This window comes from Gastrolobium bilobum, unplaced genomic scaffold (assembly GCF_033153095.1).
Source record: "Gastrolobium bilobum isolate Gb01-03AN ecotype WA unplaced genomic scaffold, APGP_CSIRO_Gbil_v1 utg14771, whole genome shotgun sequence".
In the NCBI taxonomy this organism is placed as follows: domain Eukaryota; kingdom Viridiplantae; phylum Streptophyta; class Magnoliopsida; order Fabales; family Fabaceae; genus Gastrolobium; species Gastrolobium bilobum.
The window spans coordinates 1-19,888 of NW_026896622.1; the positions used below are offsets into that span (position 1 = coordinate 1).

The 19,888-nt window shown below is 36.2% G+C and overlaps 3 protein-coding genes across 4 annotated transcripts; 2 read left to right on the forward strand and 1 right to left on the reverse strand.

Moving 5' to 3' along the window:
* Positions 1–4,737: 4,737 nt before the first annotated feature.
* On the forward strand, positions 4,738–7,818 carry LOC133301071 (large ribosomal subunit protein uL6). 2 transcript variants are annotated; one of them, XM_061500661.1, is made up of 3 exons: positions 4,738–5,190; positions 5,413–5,535; positions 7,623–7,818. In XM_061500661.1, the coding sequence occupies exons 1-3, from the start codon at positions 4,819–4,821 to the stop codon at positions 7,761–7,763; spliced, it is 636 nt and encodes a 211-aa protein (XP_061356645.1). In that variant the 5' UTR covers positions 4,738–4,818; the 3' UTR covers positions 7,764–7,818. The 2 variants fall into 2 exon arrangements, with proteins under 2 accessions (XP_061356645.1, XP_061356646.1); XM_061500662.1 differs by lacking the exon at positions 7,623–7,818 and adding an exon at positions 5,646–5,901 and having other exon boundaries at positions 4,739–5,190.
* A 3,164-nt stretch (positions 7,819–10,982) lies between these two features.
* LOC133301078 (uncharacterized) lies at positions 10,983–15,708 on the forward strand. Its single transcript, XM_061500673.1, has 9 exons — positions 10,983–11,121; positions 11,211–11,457; positions 11,559–11,708; positions 13,518–13,575; positions 13,663–13,755; positions 13,902–14,000; positions 14,420–14,511; positions 15,010–15,069; positions 15,167–15,708. Exons 1-9 carry the CDS (start codon positions 10,997–10,999, stop codon positions 15,434–15,436), a joined length of 1,194 nt encoding a protein of 397 aa, XP_061356657.1. The 5' UTR covers positions 10,983–10,996; the 3' UTR covers positions 15,437–15,708.
* Positions 15,709–17,590: 1,882 nt separating this feature from the next.
* Positions 17,591–17,986, reverse strand: LOC133301057 (uncharacterized). The gene has a single exon (XM_061500646.1). It carries the CDS (start codon positions 17,984–17,986, stop codon positions 17,591–17,593), a length of 396 nt encoding a protein of 131 aa, XP_061356630.1.
* Between the last annotated feature and the right edge of the window lie 1,902 nt (positions 17,987–19,888).

The window sequence follows — 19,888 nt, forward strand, 5'->3', positions numbered from 1 at the left end:
ACTGCGTAGAGCCGACATAGGCAACAAGAATGCGAAAGATGGAAAGCTTGCCGCAAACTGGGAAGACCCCTATAGAATCAAGAATGATCTAGGAAAGGGAGCCTACACCTTGGAAACTATCTCCAAAAAACCAGTAAAAAGGACTTGGAACGCGGATAAGTTGAAGATCTACTACAGCTAGGGTCTAGGCTCGACGCTCGAAGTAGAAAACGAGCTGTCAGGCTCGATTGATAGTTAGAGTTATTTCTACACCAATAAGACGAGTTATTAAGCTCAGTCGGTAGATAGATTTATTTTCAGGCAAATAAAATGAGCTCTTAAGCTCAGCCCTTGTACAAAAGATTTCATTGAAATGCAAGTAAAGCAGTTAATTAATTTCTGTCGTATATGCATATTGACTTCTGCTTAGGAAATTGAAGCCTCAGGAGCTTCCTGACCGAAAGGGAATAAAGTTTTCTTGACGAACAAAAAGTAACCCTATAATCGGCTAATGAAAAACCTCGACAAAATATAAGTCGATTGTGACGAGATCGAAATAAGCACTTCAAGCGTGAATAAAAAACAAGCAACGATCTCGGCAAAATGAAATTTGCGACATACAATTTAAAAAGCCGGACTAAAGCGGCAACCATGTTCTGACAAAATAAAAGAGGAGCTCAAAGGCTCCGTAATCAAAACAACACAATAAGGTCGGCATTCCAACCCCTTCATTCTTCTGCAGGAGGTGAAGTGGCGCGAAATTCGGTTCCGACCTCTCCTTCATCAGCAGACTCGGCATCTGGGGTTCCAGGGACTATAATGTTGTCCTTCACCTCGTAGGATACGTCCATGCCATCCACCACCATGCCAGGGTTCAGAATTTGAGCCTGAGCAATAGCGTTGTCGAAGGCTTGAATAGCGGCTCTTGCAACCACAACTTTGGCCTCTTCAAAATTGGCCTGCAAGTCAGCAAGGCGAGCATCCTTCTCCGCCATAGACCCCGAGAAGGACTCCTTCTCGACACGCAAGTCATTGGCCTCGGCGATAACCACCTCTAAGTCTTTCGAAGCCTTATCCAGGGCCAAGGACAGCTCTTGAATTCTGCCCTCCATGGTCGACTTAGATTTGCTCAGCTCCTCTACCCTGACGGAAAGATATGAGTTAGAAGCATTAGACAAATCAAGGCTCTGATTAAGATCCTGAAAGGTCTGGAGCAGTGAGATCGTTTTCAAAGAATCTTCTTCCATTCGCGCTAACATGGCCCTCACAGTGGTGGTCAAGCCCGAACTCCCAATGAGCCCGGAAGGAGGCTTGAGTACGGCCCTAAGGCGGTCCGAAACCCCCGTTCTCCATAATTCCCCAGGCTCGAGGCTGACCAAATTCCCTGGGAGAGCAGAGGGGGGAACTGAGAGCGGCGACGAAACAGGAGTCGAAGCATCAGCCATGGTCACCCCGGCGTCGACCGAGCTGCCGCCGAGTATGGAATCTATCCGCCTCTTCTTCGGAACTCCAGACTCTAGAGCGGCCGACTCTTTTGACTTTCCCTTTCCAGTTTTCTTAGGCAAAAACTTTTTGTATTCGGTAGAGGTCATGCTGACTGCAAAGGAAAGAAGAAAAGTCAAAATGCAGATTATCAATTTGAAAGGTAAGATGAACTACAACAAAAGATAAAAAATAAAATGAGCTACATACCGAGCTCAAAAATGGCATCCTCCCCAAACTTATCTACAACCCGACTTAGGTCAAAAACTCCGAACTCGTCGGTATATTCAATAAGAACTCGGACCGCTAGACGTTTCGAGCTGGAAAGGGCAGTTAAGGGAGTGCCGTAGTCCTTTGGACGCCTTTGATAATGTCTCGGCGTCCAGTATAGTTCAAACCGAGATAAAATGCCGCCAGCGTCGAGCCACTCCTCGGCAAACCAGGGAAGAGACTCAGAACGGGATACCACCTTAAAATAGGCGTCCTTGAAACCCTTAAAAGATTGGGAGTAAGGAATAAAAATCCCTCTGCCAGGGCTACCTCGTAGGGTAACCCATCCCTTCTTGGCCTTGGACTCGGCGCCAGTACGGAAGGTATATACATCAAAGAAGAAGAGGAAAAGAGCAACGGTGCAGGGGAGGCACAAGTATGCACACACCTGCTCAAAACCCCGTACGAAAGCCCATGAATTTGGATGGAGTTGTGAGGGTGAAACCCTAAGACGCCGAAGAACTGACATTTGAAAGTCGGTAAAAGGAAGCCGGATACCTAGTTTGGTAACAAGATCTCGGTAAAAGTAGAAGAAATGAGGCTCATCTAATATAGGACCTGAACATACAGGAAAGTCGCCAGGCGGAAGAAGATCAACCCCGTTGGGATTTCCCACAGGGAGTTGGGCCACCTCGGAAGGAGACATTGTGGATCGTCTTTGGAGAACTTCAAGAAGGACCCAATCTTGAGCGTCCGAACCATCCATGACGATATTCCTGGAATATGAAGGACAAAGATCAGTACACATGCCAACCGATTCCGACCGGGGACTACCAGCCTCGGAACGAGGCGAAGACGAACTCCAAGAGGGAGGAACGGAGCTATCCGAACTACTGACAAGATCGATAAATGAAACCCGACTTGTTGCAGAGTCCTTTGGGGAAGAAGGGGTGACTGACTTAGGAATTCCAATCTCAGACGAAGAGAGGCTGGATGAGCTAGCGCTCAAGTCAAGAGGAGGAATCCGATCCAAAACGGACCTCGTACCCGAGACCACCCTAGAGGATGGCAGTATATACGACAGCGGTACTGGTTCAGGAGAGGAGCTCATTCTGGGAGCGGAAGGAGGACTACTCGTACCAAGGTTAAGTCGGGATTGATGACCCCCTCTTGACCGACCCACTCCCCTCCTACCTCGGCCTCCACGAGAACTATGGCGGCCTCCACGGGGACCACGGAGAAGCTGTTGACGCTTCTCCTCCTCGGTGTATTCCCTACCAAAAAACCAGTACTGAACAGAGCGAGGCAACCGACTCACCACCTCTTCCTCTTCCCTCTCCTGGCCACGTAGACTGGATTCCGGACCAGAGGGAGAACTAGGGGCACTCATTACGAGCCCCCAAGAACAGGAAAGGAACCCTCAACACTTCGAAGAAGAAAAGGTATACCTCACCTTCAAGCTTAAACAGAGGTAACTACTCAATGCAACCTAACCCAACCAAAAAGAGATTTGTAAAAGCAAAGAGAATAGGAAGGTACCTGAACTTAGAAGCAAGGATGATGGGAACTAGACTCAATGCGTGAAAACCTTCACTGGAAGTGAGGAGAGCTCCAAGAGAGTTTATAAAACACGGAACCAGAACTGGAAAACGATTAACATCAAAAGCTCATTGCGAAACCAGACGAATGTAAAAGTTTTGAACCCATTCGAAAGCTGGTATTTAAAGGACGACGAATTGCTGGAGGCGCGAAGGCGAAGAGTTTTTCCAAACGGTTAAGTGATGGAGGGAAAAAAGGGGATTTCACCCTGAATGCATTAAATGCACTTCATCATAACCTGCATAAAAGTAAAGCAGAACGCCCTGCACGATGCACGAACTGCCAACGAGCGCGAAACACGTGGATCGCCTTAACCATCACAGCAAACGTGACACGAAAGGACATGACAAATGATAAGGCCAAGTTTCGATTTCCGTGTTCAAACAACGCCTAGACTTCAAAGGTCAGGAAAAGTAGGGCGTAGCTGAAGGTCGCAACATGACTTAGAACGTCAACTCGATCCAGCACTAGGAAAACAAAGCTCGGGTCAATGGTAGTCAAAAGTTCACAATAAGTTCAGGAAAATATCCGACATGCTTACATCCGACTTCAAACGCAAACACCATAAGAGGTCAAGAGGCGTGGTGAATATAAGCTCGACAAAACAACTGAGTCAGAATGCTGACGTCGAAAAACTCGGAAGTCCAAACCCGAGAACAATGAACGTGGATAAACTGAATCTGTGATAACATAATGGAACCTCGACATCCCGGACCCCGGAATACCGAGCTAGGGGGCAACTGTTATGGATATGAATATCATATCCCAACTACCTACTAGAATATCTGGTGAGATATGGAATCAGCAACATCTCAACAACTCCAAACAGCCAAAGGATATAAGATAAGGATCACATCCCAACAGAAGGAGGGTTGAATCATACTACGATTGAGGGGTCTCAAAAGGCACAAGCCTAGGAAGGTAATCCTATAAATAAGAGCCTAAGGACCCCAGGTAAACACTCAGAACTCATTTATTACTTCTGCCCATACTGTGCACACACCCACCCCTTGGCTATAAGCCTATTGCTTGTGCGCAGTGATTGGGACCTCGGCTGTAAGCCTAGTATACACTTGATATACACTATCTCTGAGCGCATACCTTACGGTATAGCAATACGGTCTATCCAGGACAGAACTATATATATATATATATATATATATATATATATATATATATATATATATACTCGCATCTTTTTGTAACCCAATATATTGTAGATTTGTAGTCATCCAAGTTTGATATTCGCAAAGACATACATGCTCTTAGTTGATTTTAGGACTTTAAAAGAACGAATTAATATTTTGTTTATTACCGTTCTCTCTTCGGCTTCAGGCTTTAGGCATGGCAAGTTAGGAGTGGGCCTAACGCAATACTGATTTATTTGATTCAAAGCCCAAACCCCGAACAATAGTTAAGCCCAGTATCAAATGCACAGCATTCTCATATGTAACTATGTAAGTGAACTAGGGTTTTGCGCGTTGCAGTTTGGAGACACAAACAAAGAGGCGCTAGAGAGAGGGAGAGGAAGAGGAGGTAGTTGCAGAGATGAAGACTATCCTTTCTTCTGAGACTATGAACATTCCCGATGGCGTGAGCATCAAGGTGCACGCCAAGGTCATCGAAGTTGAAGGCCCTCGTGGCAAGTTGGTCCGAGATTTTAAGCATTTGAATCTTGATTTCGAGCTCATCACCGACGATAACGGCCAGAAGAAGCTTAAGATCGAAGCCTGGTTCGGATCCCGTAAAACCTCCGCCTCCATACGCACTGCCCTCAGCCACGTCGGGAATCTCATCACCGGCGTCACCAAGGGATATCGCTACAAGATGAGGTTCGTCTACGCTCACTTCCCCATCAACGCTAGCATCACCAACAGCAACTCTTCCATCGAAATCCGAAATTTCCTCGGCGAAAAGAAGGTGCTTTTCCCACGTTGTGTTAATCTTTTGACTTTGTTAAGGTTGCTTTAGATGACAGAGATTAGTACCAAATGACGAGGCTACTGATGACTTGTGTTTATTTTCAAACAATTTAATTTTATGTGTGTGTGATTTACCGGTATAATACTGTGTTAAATTGTAATAATATAGTTTCTTTGTGATTAATTTAATTTATGTGTTTGGTGACTGTATGTCGTTTAGGTGAGGAAAGTGGACATGCTTGCAGGAGTTTCCGTTGTTCGATCTGAAAAGGTTAAGGATGAGTTGGTTTTGGATGGTAATGATATTGAATTAGTTTCTCGATCCTGTGCTCTCATTAACCAGGTATAAATACTCTTTCTCTTTCTTTATACACATGTCTATGCTCAAACCTTATTCGATTTTTATTTTGCTTGGTTTTTTATTTTTATTAATATACATTTTTTTTGCAATAGAAATGCCATGTCAAAAATAAGGATATCCGGAAGTTCCTTGATGGTATTTATGTTAGCGAGAAGGGGACCATATTTGAAGAGTAGTGGTGAAAACAGGCATTTTGTTGTTGTTTTAAAATTTGAATTAAGCTTCTCTTCTGCTTTTTAGTGGCGAGTATTTGGACACAGTTTTTATTAGCTTGTTGAGAATGGATTTTGCAATTTTGTGTTATCGAAGTTATCTTTTTGGAGATCTTACTTGAAATTATTTCTTCTACATGCTTTGTTTTGGAATATTTGCTACAAATAGTAATCCATCATATATTGCTGCTTACTGGTGACTTATTTGTTGAGCGGTTTTCTGGTAAGATTTAATGTCTTGAGATGAGAACACAAAGAATAGGTGATTAACTGAATTAACAAGTGTTCAAATAGTGCAATTTGAAATGGTTAACTTTAGTAATTGATTTCATGTGGTTAATGCGCTATTACAGTTAGAAGTTAAATATGATTAAAGATAGAAGTTATCTCATTTCAAGCTTTCGCCAAAGCAAAACGAAAGTTATTTTATTATTATTTGTTTAATATTTTTCCCTAACAAAGATTGTATAAATCGTGCTTGATTTGATTACCTGATACCTCCTCCCTCCTCTCTCCCCCCAAATTTATATTACAAATTTCAACTGCTGTCTTTCAATTTCAGTTGAGTCCACCGTTTTTAGCAGCATCTACCATATAATCCTATTGAAAGGTTGAGAACTTGAATATTTTTTTGTGTGTGGCGATTATGGGCGTCAATGCTTATGCCAAATCTTATGTATTGCTTAATCTTTTGGTCTCCATAATCAACGATGGCTGTGGGGACCAATTATAAAGCAGTTGCAGCTCAATTTTACAAAAGATCTCAGTTTATCCATGAAAATCACTTTCTGATGATGGAGTAACTCTTAAGCATGGTTGTGTATTAAATCTCTCTGCCTTTCTATTTGAATGCTTGTTTGAGCGGTTCCCAACTTATTTAGAATACTATAACAAAATCCACAAAACACTATTGGCAATTAACCTGCACTTGCCAACTATTGGCAATTAACCTGCACTTGCCAACTATTGGCAGCTGCTAAAAAGTCTCCTACACAAAATTACCGTTAATATGGTACGCATACAGTTAAGTGGTTTTTAATTTATTGTGATTAAATTCAAAGATCTTTACATGAAATTTAGTATGCGTGTAACTTCACGCAGCTTTTTGAATTCTGTGGCTGTAGTATCCGTGGCTCTGGCTGTCCTTTTTTTGCCGTCAGTCAGGGCTGCTGTTAAATCTAACACTTCGATGGAGGCTGGTAATAATACATCATGGCCTCCAAACAAACAAGGCAGCTGCACATTTTTCTGAAGGTGGGTATCTAATAATACCATATTTGGTACAAGTTTACAAAAAAAATTATCAGAAAAATATTTTTGCAGTTAATGCAGTTAAGTTATCTGGATTTACTTCCATAATAATGTTGTTTTGTGATTGAAAGATTAAAAAATTATAATTATAAATACTATAATAACTCTAAAATAAATTAAAATTATAAAAATATCATGATTTTCGTCTCTAAACGACGTCGTATTGGACTTACTGTAGATAACTTATCTGCAGTTACGGTAGAAAAAATGAACCTAATTTGTCATTTGTGTGTATTTTGTGATGAAAATTACTATTTTAAAATATCACTTTTGGGATTATTGGTTAAGTGAAGAATATTTTTGGCAAGAGTTGTTCTGATTCAAAAATTATAAGGGTTATTTCATAATTTTAACTCATTTTCTTATCAATATTTTACTTTTGACCAAATATAGATTTAGAAAAATTTAATCTAATTTTTTCGGTAATATTTTGGCCTATCAAACAATTTTATTTTATTTTTTAACTTTTCTACTAAACTTACTTTTTCATCATATTCCTAGTAATAATATTTTCCTGGTAAATTTTTTTCTTCTTCTACCAAACAGGTGTATGCTATAGAGGGAAGCTTTCAGATCCTTTGGTTGTTTGTATACTGGATAGGGCGATTTATGTTTGTATTTTGGGTGTGCTGTTGGATTTCTTTCAAGCTTCGCTGCCTCTACGTAAGTGTGCTTGCGACTCTGTAGAGTTTGCTTGTTATGTGATGGACCAAAAATGATTGTAATAGGTAAATAAAATGAGATTTTTCTTGACTGGGGCAAATGGAACAATTCAGAGTAGCAAAACTATGGAAAATGACAAATATGGGTTGAGTCAAACTCTTCAATTTTGAATTCAAATTGAGAACGATAAACAGCCCACAAATATTGGGCTCGATCCCGGGGTAACGTTTAGAGCTAATTAAAACCAGATGATGAGTTGGGTATTCACCTGCTAGGTTATTCTATTATTGTCACTTTGTTTTTGTTTTTTGGTAAGAGTCACACAATTTCGGTAAGTAGTAGCTTCACACAATTTGGGTGTATTTCGGCAGTTAAGTCATTCCACACAATTTGAAATATCCATATTGTAAGTGAAATTTGCGTTGGATTTTGTAGTCCCACTTCTATTATAATCAACTACCATTGGATATTATGACATATGATTTGTTTTAATAACTAATAACAATAATCAAATAAGGTGGTTTATTTTTAATAACTAATTGTCAAACTTATTGTATTTTACACAAATTATTTATGTTGAAATAACTTTACGAGACTCTTGTAAAGGAAGAGTTTCTCTTTTCTCATGTCACATGAGATAACATCTCTCATTCTATAGACCCAACAAATGGTAGGTTCTATCATTTGTTAAAAAAATAAAAATCAAAAAGAAGATAGCACGGATTTCGATACCTCATAACATAAGAAATCAATCTTCATCAATATGAGAAAATGATTTTCATAAAAAAATCATCTTTCCAAAGAATAGCGTCATTATTATTTAACACGAGTTGGTTTTTAAAATGTATTCACTTGTCTTACAAAAGTATCACTTTGTGTTGGTACAATTTAATATTGGAAAATATTTTTCTCATGTTGCATCAGACAATTTGTCTCATGCAACACACACAAAGTGGATGTGACCCACTTTTTTCTTTCTCTCTCCTTTTTTTAGTGGGTCCCACCTATTTTTTTGTGTATTGCATGAGACAAATTTGTCTCATGCAACATGAGAAAAACATTTCCCTTTAATATTTTGGGAGGATGACGCATTCACTTATTTATTAATTTTCTTACCACATGAGTCCTAATTATTATTTTTATTTATTCTGTGATTTTATATAAGATAGATATGAATATATAAGATATTGCGCAGTATAAAGTAATCTTGTTGAGTTTTTATGTATAAATGGACGGGGGTAGAAACGTAAATCGTAAAAACAACACAAAATTTAATATTAAGATACAAAATTATATATGGGTTCGCTTTTTCTGCAGTAACTTCAGATAAGTTATATACAATAAACCCAATACGACGTCGTTTTGGGAGGAAATCATGGTATTTTTATAATTTTAATTTATTTTAGGATCATAATAGTCTTTATAATTATAATCTTTCAATCCCAAAACGATGTCGTTTTGGGAATAAATGCAGATAACTTATCTGCAGTAACTGCAGAAATATTTTTCTGATTATATATATATATATATATATGGGTGAGGATCATTTTACACCAGTGTAAGTTACACTCTCAATCTTGTCCGCTGATCCCACTTATATCTAAGGGCTCAAATTTTTTAGTAATGTGAGCCATTAGATACAAGGGATCAATGGTCAAGATTGAGTGTAAGACTTGTAACTCTTACACCGGTGTAAGAATATCCTGCCCCTATATATATATATATATATATATATATATATATATATATATATATATATATGAGGTAAGATATTCTTACACCGGTATAAGAGTTAGAAGTCTTACACTCAATCTTGACCATTGATTTGCTTGTATCCAATGGCTCATGAGGTAAGATATGGAGAATTATGACCATACAAAGATGGAAATAAATATAACCGTTGGATCCACATAATCGATCTAACGGTGAGATTGATTGGTAGTCACTTGGTAGTAACACAACTTGGTTGTCACAATATTTTTCCCCTATTTTTATATTTCTTTTATCTACATATTTATTTTCACTCATATATATATATATATATATATATATATATATATATATATATATATAGGGTAAATGATTTCTTCAGTCAATGGAGATCAGTTATCTCTGGTGAGTCCAAAACGACGTCGTTTTGGGACAGAAATCAAGGTGCTTTTGTAATTATAATATATTACATGATTATATTAGTCTTTATCATTATAATTTTTTAATCTTATAATCCCAAAACGACGTCGTTTTAAACTCACCGGAGATAACTTTATCACCAGTGACTGGAGAAATACTTTTCCCATATATATATATGGGAAAAATATTTCTGCAATTAATGCAGATAAGTTATCTGCATTTATTTCCAAAACGAATTTTGGTATTGAAATCTTAACAAATTTATATATAAAGACTATTATAACCCTGAAATAAATTAAAATTACAAAAATACCATGATTTCCGCCCCAAAACGACGTCGTAGTATTAGACTTATCTGCAGTAACTACATAAAAAGCAAACCCTTTAATAATGGGAAAATATTTTTGCAGTTAAAGCAGATAAGTTATCTGTATTTTTTCTCAAAACGACGTTGTTTTGAGATTGAAAGATTACAAAATTATAAATATAAAAGCTATTATAACTCTGAAATAAATTAAAATTACAAAAATACAATGATTTCCACCCCAATACGACGTCGTATTGGGCTTACTGCAGATAACTTATCTGCAGTAACTGTAGAAAAAGCGAATCCTTTAATAATTTATATTTATTTTTATCATTGTATGATTATGATTCCTCATATTTAATGTGAGAAATAAATGTTACCGTTGGATCAACATAATTAATGTAACTGTAAAATTGATTGATAGTAACTCTAATTGATTGTTACAATATCTTATCCTCTATATATATATATATATATTATTTTTTATTTTTTGGGGCAAGGACCATGTGGAAAGAAATTTTTTGCATACCGTTAGATCGACATAATTAATTTAAAGATAAAATTGATTTATAATAATCTTAATTATTGTTACAATATCTTATCCTATATATATATATATATTATTTTTTTTTATTTTTAATTTTAATTTTTGGGGCAAGGACGATATGGAAAGAAATTTTTTTCGTGTAAGATTTTTTTTTTTTTTTACAAGTCTGGGCCCACAAAACTTAGAGGAGAGGTTTTACTAGGGTTTAATTAAATTAATTAAAAAGACAAGAAAATTGATGAACCCAGTTGCAGAGAAATCCAAAGCACGGAAATGACGAGCATTCTGAGAACCAATTCAGCGAGAAACGCACTGCGTTGTTTGAGGCAGTCCTCTTTGCTTCCCTCTCAACTCTCCACTGTTCGCTATCTTCGCACTGGTCGCGATCCTATCTCCAGGTTAATTTTGATTGCTACTCAGTTGTGCTGGAAACAAACTATGCTTTTTTTTATATATATATTTTTAATAATTTTGAATTGTTAATCAGGACTTATGAGATTATTCCTCCGGTGAACTGGGGGATTCGGATTGTGCCGGAGAAGAGAGCGTTTGTGATTGAACGATTCGGGAAGTACGTTAAGACTCTTCCCTCTGGCATCCATTTTTTGGTCCCTTTCGTTGATCGAATTGCTTATGTGCATTCGCTCAAGGAGGAGGCCATCAGCATTCCCGACCAATCTGCTATCACTAAGGATAATGTCACCATACTTATCGATGGGGTGCTTTATGTTAAGGTGTCGATTTTTGATCTCTATTAATTCGATTATTTCCTTTTCTTGTTTATGTTCGTGGGTTAATGTTTTTTTTTTTTTTTAATTATTTTTTTGGAGTGCAGATTGTGGATCCTAAATTGGCTTCTTATGGGGTAGAGAATCCCATTTATGCTGTCATTCAGCTGGCACAAACGACAATGCGTAGTGAGCTTGGTAAGATTACTCTTGATAAGACCTTTGAGGAAAGGGATACACTGAATGAAAAGATTGTGGTGAGTTTGGTTCTTTGAATTTTGTTCATTCTTACTTAGAGAAGCATCTTAACTACTTTGATTTCTAAGTTATATTTAAAATTTTGCTGGTGGAAGTCTTGGGGTAAGCAGCACTTAGGTTTGTCCCAAAAAGGATTTGCCTCTTTTGATGGAGCTATATGGACTTGGTGGAAAAGATGTTTTATCTTACATGCAATTAAATAGTCATATTTGAATCCAGTTATATGAAGACGAAGGAAAACAGAAAGGAACAAAACATGAGCCAAAGAAGAACATTTTGCGAGTTTGTATTGGTTGGTTGTGTGATATTGGTCCCTTTCCTCCTATAATTAGATGCAATGTGGCCTTTAATTGATGATAACATAGGTTCCAATTGGTGCTGTGATTAGCAACATGTTAATTCACTTCAGCAACTTTACTTTAGTACATTTATGTAGGCAGTTAATCACCTGTTGCCTTATAGTCAACCACTCACCCCCAAGCTCAGGGAAGGCATTATTATTCTTTGACGCTCAAACTGATAGGTACTTGAATTTTCAGTGGCCACAACTTATACAATTCCATATTTAGCATCAAAATTGAATCTTATCCTCGAACACTAGTGCAAACTCAAACCTAGGCAGTAAAAGCATTCATCTTCAGAACCAAATACAGAATGTAAAGAAACATAAAATGTAAAAGAAACCAAATGCAGCTTCAGTTTTCAAGTTAGGTTTAATTTGAGAATTTTGTAAGAACTCAGAATTTACACATTACATGTGCATGATTGATTTTAGTTTCAAAGTTTCCCCAACAATTCGAGATGATTTCAGTTAATGTTCAATTTCTTTTACCCTTGTATATTGTGGCTAATTATATCTATGGCGAGCCTCGTATGTGCCATGCCATGCCTTTAATTGTATTTGGGTCAGTATTTTGGTTATGGGATTTGAAACATGAATGCCTTATGTTAGAAATACCTTGTAGATTTGTGCTTAAGTGTACGGTCAATCACGGATTTAATTAAGGAGCTATTTTAGGAGGTGATTACTATTGTAATTATGAATGTAATTGATACCATACTAGTATAAATGTATCCTTTTGTGGTCTTTCTTACAAATTCCTTGTTGATGTATACCTTGTGTGCCGCTCCTGTGAAGCACTTCTCTACATGAGCTGTGTTAATGTGACATGCTATAAAATTCATTGCATTGACTATAATTAGCAAATTCTAATAACTGAATATCCCTCTCTTTCTTTTCCCCATCCCTTATTCCTTTTTGCATTTCTTTCTCTGGATTCAGAAAAGTAGAGTACCACATCTCCATCATATCTGCAGTGGGGAAAATTGATAGAACCCACATTTCCTTTCACAAATTTAGATTCCAAGGCATGTAGTTGCTGACAACAAAATATTTTACAAAATCTTATGATCATCCATGTAAGATGCATTTTTAATTGGGATTAGGAAGCAATTCTTACAATTACTTATGGGTTTATATGCTAGATTTAATTAGAATGCCTGGCAGGTGTATTCACTAGTGTTTTTGAATAACCTCTTTCTGGGCACATCCTTACCCGTTTGAACGTGGTTTCTAAACCTGCTTGGTGTTTGGTGCCTAGGTGTTAGTATTTAACAATGAAAGGAGATAATAAACATGAACTAACAGATATGGGCTTGCCCTTCTGTAGGAGTTAGACTTGTTTTTTGCTTCTGATGTAGCAAAAAAAAATGTACTAACTTAATTTTCAAATTCACCTTGAAGAAGTATATAAAGAACAAAATGCAGCCAAATAATAATGGTTAATTTTGTGTCAAAATTATTGCAGGAGTCCATTAATGTGGCTGCAAAAAGTTGGGGTCTGGAGTGCCTTCGATATGAAATAAGTCAGTTTTGGCAATGTTTGAAAGATTTTCCTTTATTTTTTGTTTGACAGTTTTTGTGTAATTTCTTTTGTGGTTGTCCTTCTGCAGGGGATATCTCTCCTCCGCGTGGAGTGAGAGCAGCTATGGAGATGCAAGCAGAAGCAGAGCGGAAAAAGAGAGCTCAAATTCTTGAGTCTGAAGGTAATCCATTTGATTTTTCAATTCTTCATATGTTCAAGGATGATTTTATACATCATTTATCATCCTGAAAATAGTTTTAGTACCCATTTTATTGAACTCTGTAGCTTCTATGTTTATTGGCATTGATGAACTTTACTGTTAAACAGGAGAAAGACAGGCCCACATAAACATTGCCGATGGAAAGAAGAGTTCAGTGATCTTAGCCTCAGAAGCTGCAAAGATGGATCAAGTTAACAGAGCTCTAGGTTAATTACATGTTGATATATCAGTTCCAACTTCCAATTGAGTAGCAACATTAATTCTCTAAGATAGCTTTGATGTCTGCTGAACATGATGTGCTAACTCTTTCTTTGATTTCAAACTGTTATTTATATGAGGGTGTTCATATGAAAATTCTCTTTTAGAGAGGGATGATTTTCTGCATGAGAAGATGATGATGAATTGGGGATTGAACCATAATCTTAATTGAGTACCTGACATGTGTTCTTTTGTTACATGCCACCATTAATGTTGTGCTCAAATTGGCATGCTATCATCTTCTGTTTTCTTCATCTATCAATTGCTTTTGGAAGAAACCACAACCGATGAGCTTGATTGATGTTCCCTTATTGTCACTTCCCCTTGATAACTTTAAAACCTTACAATTGACATCATTCTTTTTCAGGTGAGGCTGAAGCCATCCTTGCTAAAGCAAGAGCAACAGCTGAAGGACTTGCTGTTGTGTCAAAATCCCTAAAAGAAAATGGAGGACCAGAGGTGAGGTTCTTCTGTTTTTTCATATTCCATATATCACAGCTTGTACAAGCAGTGAATTGTATGTTGATTTGTTTAATTCATTGTTGGTTGTTATATATTGCATATGTCAAAAAAAAAATTGTTCATATCATTTTAGTAATTTTCTAGCTTTTCGTATAGATTTTTGAATGTGTTGGCCGAAGAATAAAAAAGTGTAGAATGCAAACACCTTATGCTTAGATTTCTATTGTTTGAATGTCAATGATGCTGCATTTTCAATTTTTTGATATGCTACCATTCGAGCCAGGTAGACTAAATGTGTGAGTGTGACTGTGATATGTATATAAACAATATTATTGCAGTCACAGCAATGTTTTATTTTTTGTAAACATTTGAGTGTGAGACCATATAAATAGGGTAGAAGGGTTTATTATGTCATCTCTGAAGCTGAAAAAAATAAAATCAAATAAAATCTTTTAGTATTGTCATTTGGAATTAATATTGTCATTTGGTTTGCAGGCAGCCAGTTTAAGGATTGCAGAGCAATATATTCAAGCTTTTAGTAACATAGCCAAGGAGGTAATAGCCTACAAGCTGATTGATATACAATTTCCTGCATTGCACAATTTGTTCACTATGAAGTTGGTTTTATATTTGTTCTTTACTTTTTCCTCAGGGCACAACAATGTTGCTTCCTAGCTCTGCATCCAATCCTGCTAACATGATGGCTCAAGCCCTAACTATGTATAAAAGCCTGATTGGTAATGCTTCCAGTGATAATCATAGTGGAACTACACCCCGTTCAATAGCAGGACAGATTGAAGGAAATGATTCCTCTGGCAAGGTTAAAGATGAGAGCTCTACAGCTGCTACTAAAACTACCGGGAACCCAGATTATCGTGGAAATTCTGGATTTTCACTTCAGAGCCCCCCAAAAAGGGAATAATCTTTAATTTTACTAAACTTGCCATTCGGATGAATTCATTTGTTTTTTGATCTATGCATGTTACTGTGAAATTTAAGTTTGGGGAGGGAGGGAGGCGAAAGAGTTTGTTGGACTTCTTTATATTTTTAGTTTCGGTAGCATTGATCATAGGATACGCCCAATTTATGACTAGACAATGAATGTCTCTTTCTTCCTAACTGGCAAATTTGGGGAGGAAAGAATGAAAAGAAAAGAAGAGAGATGTTCTGCCTTCTCTCATGTATTTCCATACTACTAGTATTTCCTTCCTTAAATAATGCTTGGCTGCACACTAACTGTGTTGCTTAGTTTGAATTTAGCTGAATTTTTTTAAAAAGGGTTGATGTTTATGCAGTGCATTTACTGTAATGGAAAACGATGGGTGCTTCCCGATTTTGCAACCGGACTCTGGAAAACGTAAAGATTAGACATGGTGTTTAAAGTATTTACCAGGGTATAAACATTACTTTATCGTGATAAGTATGCCTAAGGACTTGATTTTCAATGGAATTGCTGATTTGATTTATTTAAAAATATTAAAATGTTATATTGTCTTTGTATTGAGATGCCCCAATGGTTGAGCACAAGGCATTCCATTTTAGCGGTTCAAATTCTACCTAAAATGCAATTATTTGCCAGCAACCTGATTTGTATGCATTAGATCATGCATGAGTAACGCTTTTTCTGTCAAAATGCCTCATAAGGTAGTCATTCTATTGTTTCCCTTACATCGCAAAATTACCAAAACCCAATTATTTTAGCTAGATGATTTTGATGCTCCGTTTCATTATTATCAATAACTAAAAAATAGCATGCATTAGCGCAAGTTCGCATAAAATGACCACATTAAATTTGAAACTTTGAAGGGTACAAGAAGTTGAAAGTCGAATCAAATTTTTTTCACAAATGTTAGGCCACCGAGGATTTTCGCAACTTTGTGAGCATGAAACGTGCAGGAAATATAAAGATAGAGTTTCAGTTGTATCATTATTCTAGGTTAAAAGACAGAGATTAAGAGCCAGTTTGGATGAGTTTTTTTTTTTCTTCAAAAGTTAACTTTTTTTAAAAAAAAAGTACTTTTCGAAAAAAGTCTGTTTGGATGTCTGCTTTTAAAAAAAGCAGAAGTCATAAAAAAAGTCAAAAACTTTTAAAAAAATCAGAAATCAAAAGTCAAATATTTTTTTTAAAATCTAAATAGTTGTAACTTTTATAAAAAGTACTCTTAAAATAAAGAAGTGATAAAAAAGACTTTCTTAAAAAGTCAATACAAACGAGCTCCAAGAGCAGTCCTAAAGTTACCGACCAAACCACACCGACACCATAGAACAAGAAAGGGAAGCATTGACAGGGCCTTGGACGAAAGCAAGGTAATAATAGCAAAGCAGGCACTATTCCCAGTTATGCATATACTCCCAAATCCCAATCACTCAATTCACCATTCCCCCAAATAACAGAAGCACAAGAAGTGGGTAGTGTTGAAAGGCCATTGACTTAATAACTTTCAAAATCTGTACAAAATCCAATAACGAATACACGTATCCTGGTGACATGTTCGATTATTATCACGGAAGGATTAAAGAAATAAGCTATTACTTGAGCTAACAACTGGAAGATGCATTCAAATTAAAATCCCAGTTTAATAAATAATTTCCTAGACGTCCCATTCCTATAACAGCGTTCCAAAGTTAAACTTTCACTATGATGGAAGGATTCATCTTAAAATATTGGTTGATTGACATAAATTGTTTATGTTTCAGTTGATCAACATGATTGATATGTAAATATTTGCTGGAAGTGGCCCACCAAACAACTAATAGTGTTCTAATTTAAAAAACACGCTAGTGAGTTCGTTTTATTAAAGGAGTCCTATCAATAGCGTTCTCCATCAAACCCAAAAAAAAAGAAAAAAAAAAAAAGCAAATGAACACTCTTGGCTTATATTATACCACAACAATCACAAAAAAAAAAAAAAAAAAGACACATCGATATTCAATATAAAAGAACCGCGGAATGGTTAATTAACAAAAGAATTTCAAAAGAAGGAAAATCAATATCTTTATATTCATGTATTAAAAACATAAAAATATAAATATCTATATATTCCTAAATGTAGAAGAAGACCAGACATCCTCGTAATTAGAAAAGACCAAAGAAAACGGAGAAGGCCAACACAATGAGCCACACAATATGCACAAGCAGCAGTGCCTGACCAGACAAAGGTGCTGAAACCCCATTCCCCACTTCACAAAACCCTAACTTCGAAACTTTTGCGCCGGCGCATGCGGCATCGGCGCACCCACACCAATACGTCACGCCGTCCACGCCGCAAACGGGGTCGGTCCGGAAGCACTTAACTGGGCACGACGACGGCGCTGCCCCAGAGCACGGATTCTGGCTTTCGCCGGCGGCTTGGGACGGTAACCGGATGACCGGCGAGGGTTCGTCTTTGGCCAGTACGGACGGGAAGAAGCAGAGGGCGAAGACGGCGATCGCAACTGCTGAAAGACGCGGTGCTTTGCAGTTTCCGGCCATGAGAAGTTTACCGGAACGGCAAGCTTTTCGTAGAGTAAAGCTTGCCTGCGGAATCGGAGAACCCAATGGGTGTAGATTATATCTGAATTGCGGTGGTGATCGGAAGAAATGGGGTTGAATTGAAGGGAGGAAATTGAGGGGGTTCGTTGGATCGAAAGAAAGAAAGAAAGAAAGAATCTTTGCCGGAAAAGGAAAATGGGTATTTAATTTTTTGCTTATGGTTTAAGAAATGAGAATGCAATGCAACAGAAGATGTATTTTAAAGAAAAAAAGATTAATGCATGCATGGAAAGAAGGCGTTTATCGTTTTACAAAAAAAGAAGAAGAAGGCGTTTATCAAGCCTTTTTATTGAACGCTGATATAATAATAAAATTTTATTAAAAATAATCATCAGTCAACGAAATGCTTAATGAATATATCATTAGAGAAATAAAAAAAAATGGAAACCGAAGTATTATTCTTAAAATGTCATTATAATATTTACTTGAAAGTATTTAAAAAAGGGTTAATAGTCGCTCATGTTTGAGGAGAATATTTTTTTTTTTTTTTGCTGACACAATCAACTAATGGTGACCACCGAAAATGTGTGAAACCCACAACCAATATGTTGGGCCCACTTGTTGGTTGTGTCAGCAATATTATTATTTTTTTCTTTTGTGATATAAGAGACTATTAATCTTTTTTAAAAAATATATACAATTGTTATCTTGAAATCATAAAAAAATTGCTTTTTAAAATTATTTAAGCTATGACATTTTATGTGACAGTGACAAAAAACCACCCTAAAAACTGAATCTTCATGTACTAAAAAAAAAAAAAAAAAACTGAATATTCGCTCTCAAAATAGGCTGTTCTAACAAAAATGAAATCAAAAGTTAAGCTTAAACGCGAAATAATGCTACTATGCAAAAATAAAATAGAGATAATAACAGGAATAATAATTAAAAATAATATCATCATATTGTATTAAGAAACTGACATAAAAACATTGAAGAAACTGACATAAAAATTGAGAATATATTTCAAATAAAGAAAAGAAAAAATAAGAGCTATGGTTCAGGCACGAATCACAAGTGGACAAAAGTAAGTTTTCTTACAAGTCCTTATCTCTCCCCCCCCGGCCCCCATAAACTTTATTGTGATGCTATTATTATTTTTAATATTTTTTGATGATTATTAAGCTAGGAAACAGTTATTTTCAGTTTTTAATTATCAATATATAATTAGATCAGATACTGTTTGATTGTGTCTACATGTCTAATTGAGCTGGCTTCTTTGTTGAGAATAAGCTTACACTCACTCTAATAAGCAAGTAAGCAACAACATTGTATCTCAAATTTATAATAACTAGGCTAATTAAATACTGTTATTATATCCTTATTATTACAATTTTTTAAATAAAAAAAATTGACGTAAGGAAAGAGTAAGACTTAAAAATTACGGATTAGTGTTTGTATTTTTAAAAAATATAAAATTACGTTATTCTAATCAAAACTATAATATTTTATGGTGAAAGAAAGAGTTACAAAATAGAAATTATAGTGATAGAAAATGAGAGTTTTTTTAACAAAAAATTTAAATGAAATTAGACACAAATATCGATCTCTCAATTTCTTTGAAGACTCCTGAAAGGATTTATCATTCACAAACAAAATTATCACATCGATCCTTGGAGTTTGAACCAAAATATAATTATTTTAATTAAAATAATTATTATTTAAAAGGACAAATAGACATAGTTGTCAAAAAAAAAAAGGACAAGTATTTATTTTCTAAAAATTAAGATTAGACAGTGAAGATGATTAACTGATCATCGAGTATCACGCTTTTTAACTATGGCCAGCTTGATTTAGGCAGAAAGTTGAAAAAGGAAAGAATAGTACAAATCAAAATAAAGAAGA

Excerpts from the sequence above, each read along its gene's own strand:
- LOC133301071 (XM_061500661.1), top strand. The coding sequence starts at position 4,819 with ATGAAGACTATCCTTTCTTCTGAGACTATGAACATTCCCGATGGCGTG. Across the intron at positions 5,191-5,412 it reads ATTTCCTCGGCGAAAAGAAG|GTGAGGAAAGTGGACATGCT; the intron begins GTGCTTTTCCCA and ends TATGTCGTTTAG. Across the intron at positions 5,536-7,622 it reads CCTGTGCTCTCATTAACCAG|GTGTATGCTATAGAGGGAAG; the intron begins GTATAAATACTC and ends TCTACCAAACAG.
- LOC133301078 (XM_061500673.1), top strand. The coding sequence starts at position 10,997 with ATGACGAGCATTCTGAGAACCAATTCAGCGAGAAACGCACTGCGTTGT. Across the intron at positions 11,709-13,517 it reads CACTGAATGAAAAGATTGTG|GAGTCCATTAATGTGGCTGC; the intron begins GTGAGTTTGGTT and ends AAATTATTGCAG. Across the intron at positions 14,001-14,419 it reads TCAAGTTAACAGAGCTCTAG|GTGAGGCTGAAGCCATCCTT; the intron begins GTTAATTACATG and ends ATTCTTTTTCAG.
- LOC133301057 (XM_061500646.1), bottom strand. The coding sequence starts at position 17,986 with ATGGCCGGAAACTGCAAAGCACCGCGTCTTTCAGCAGTTGCGATCGCC.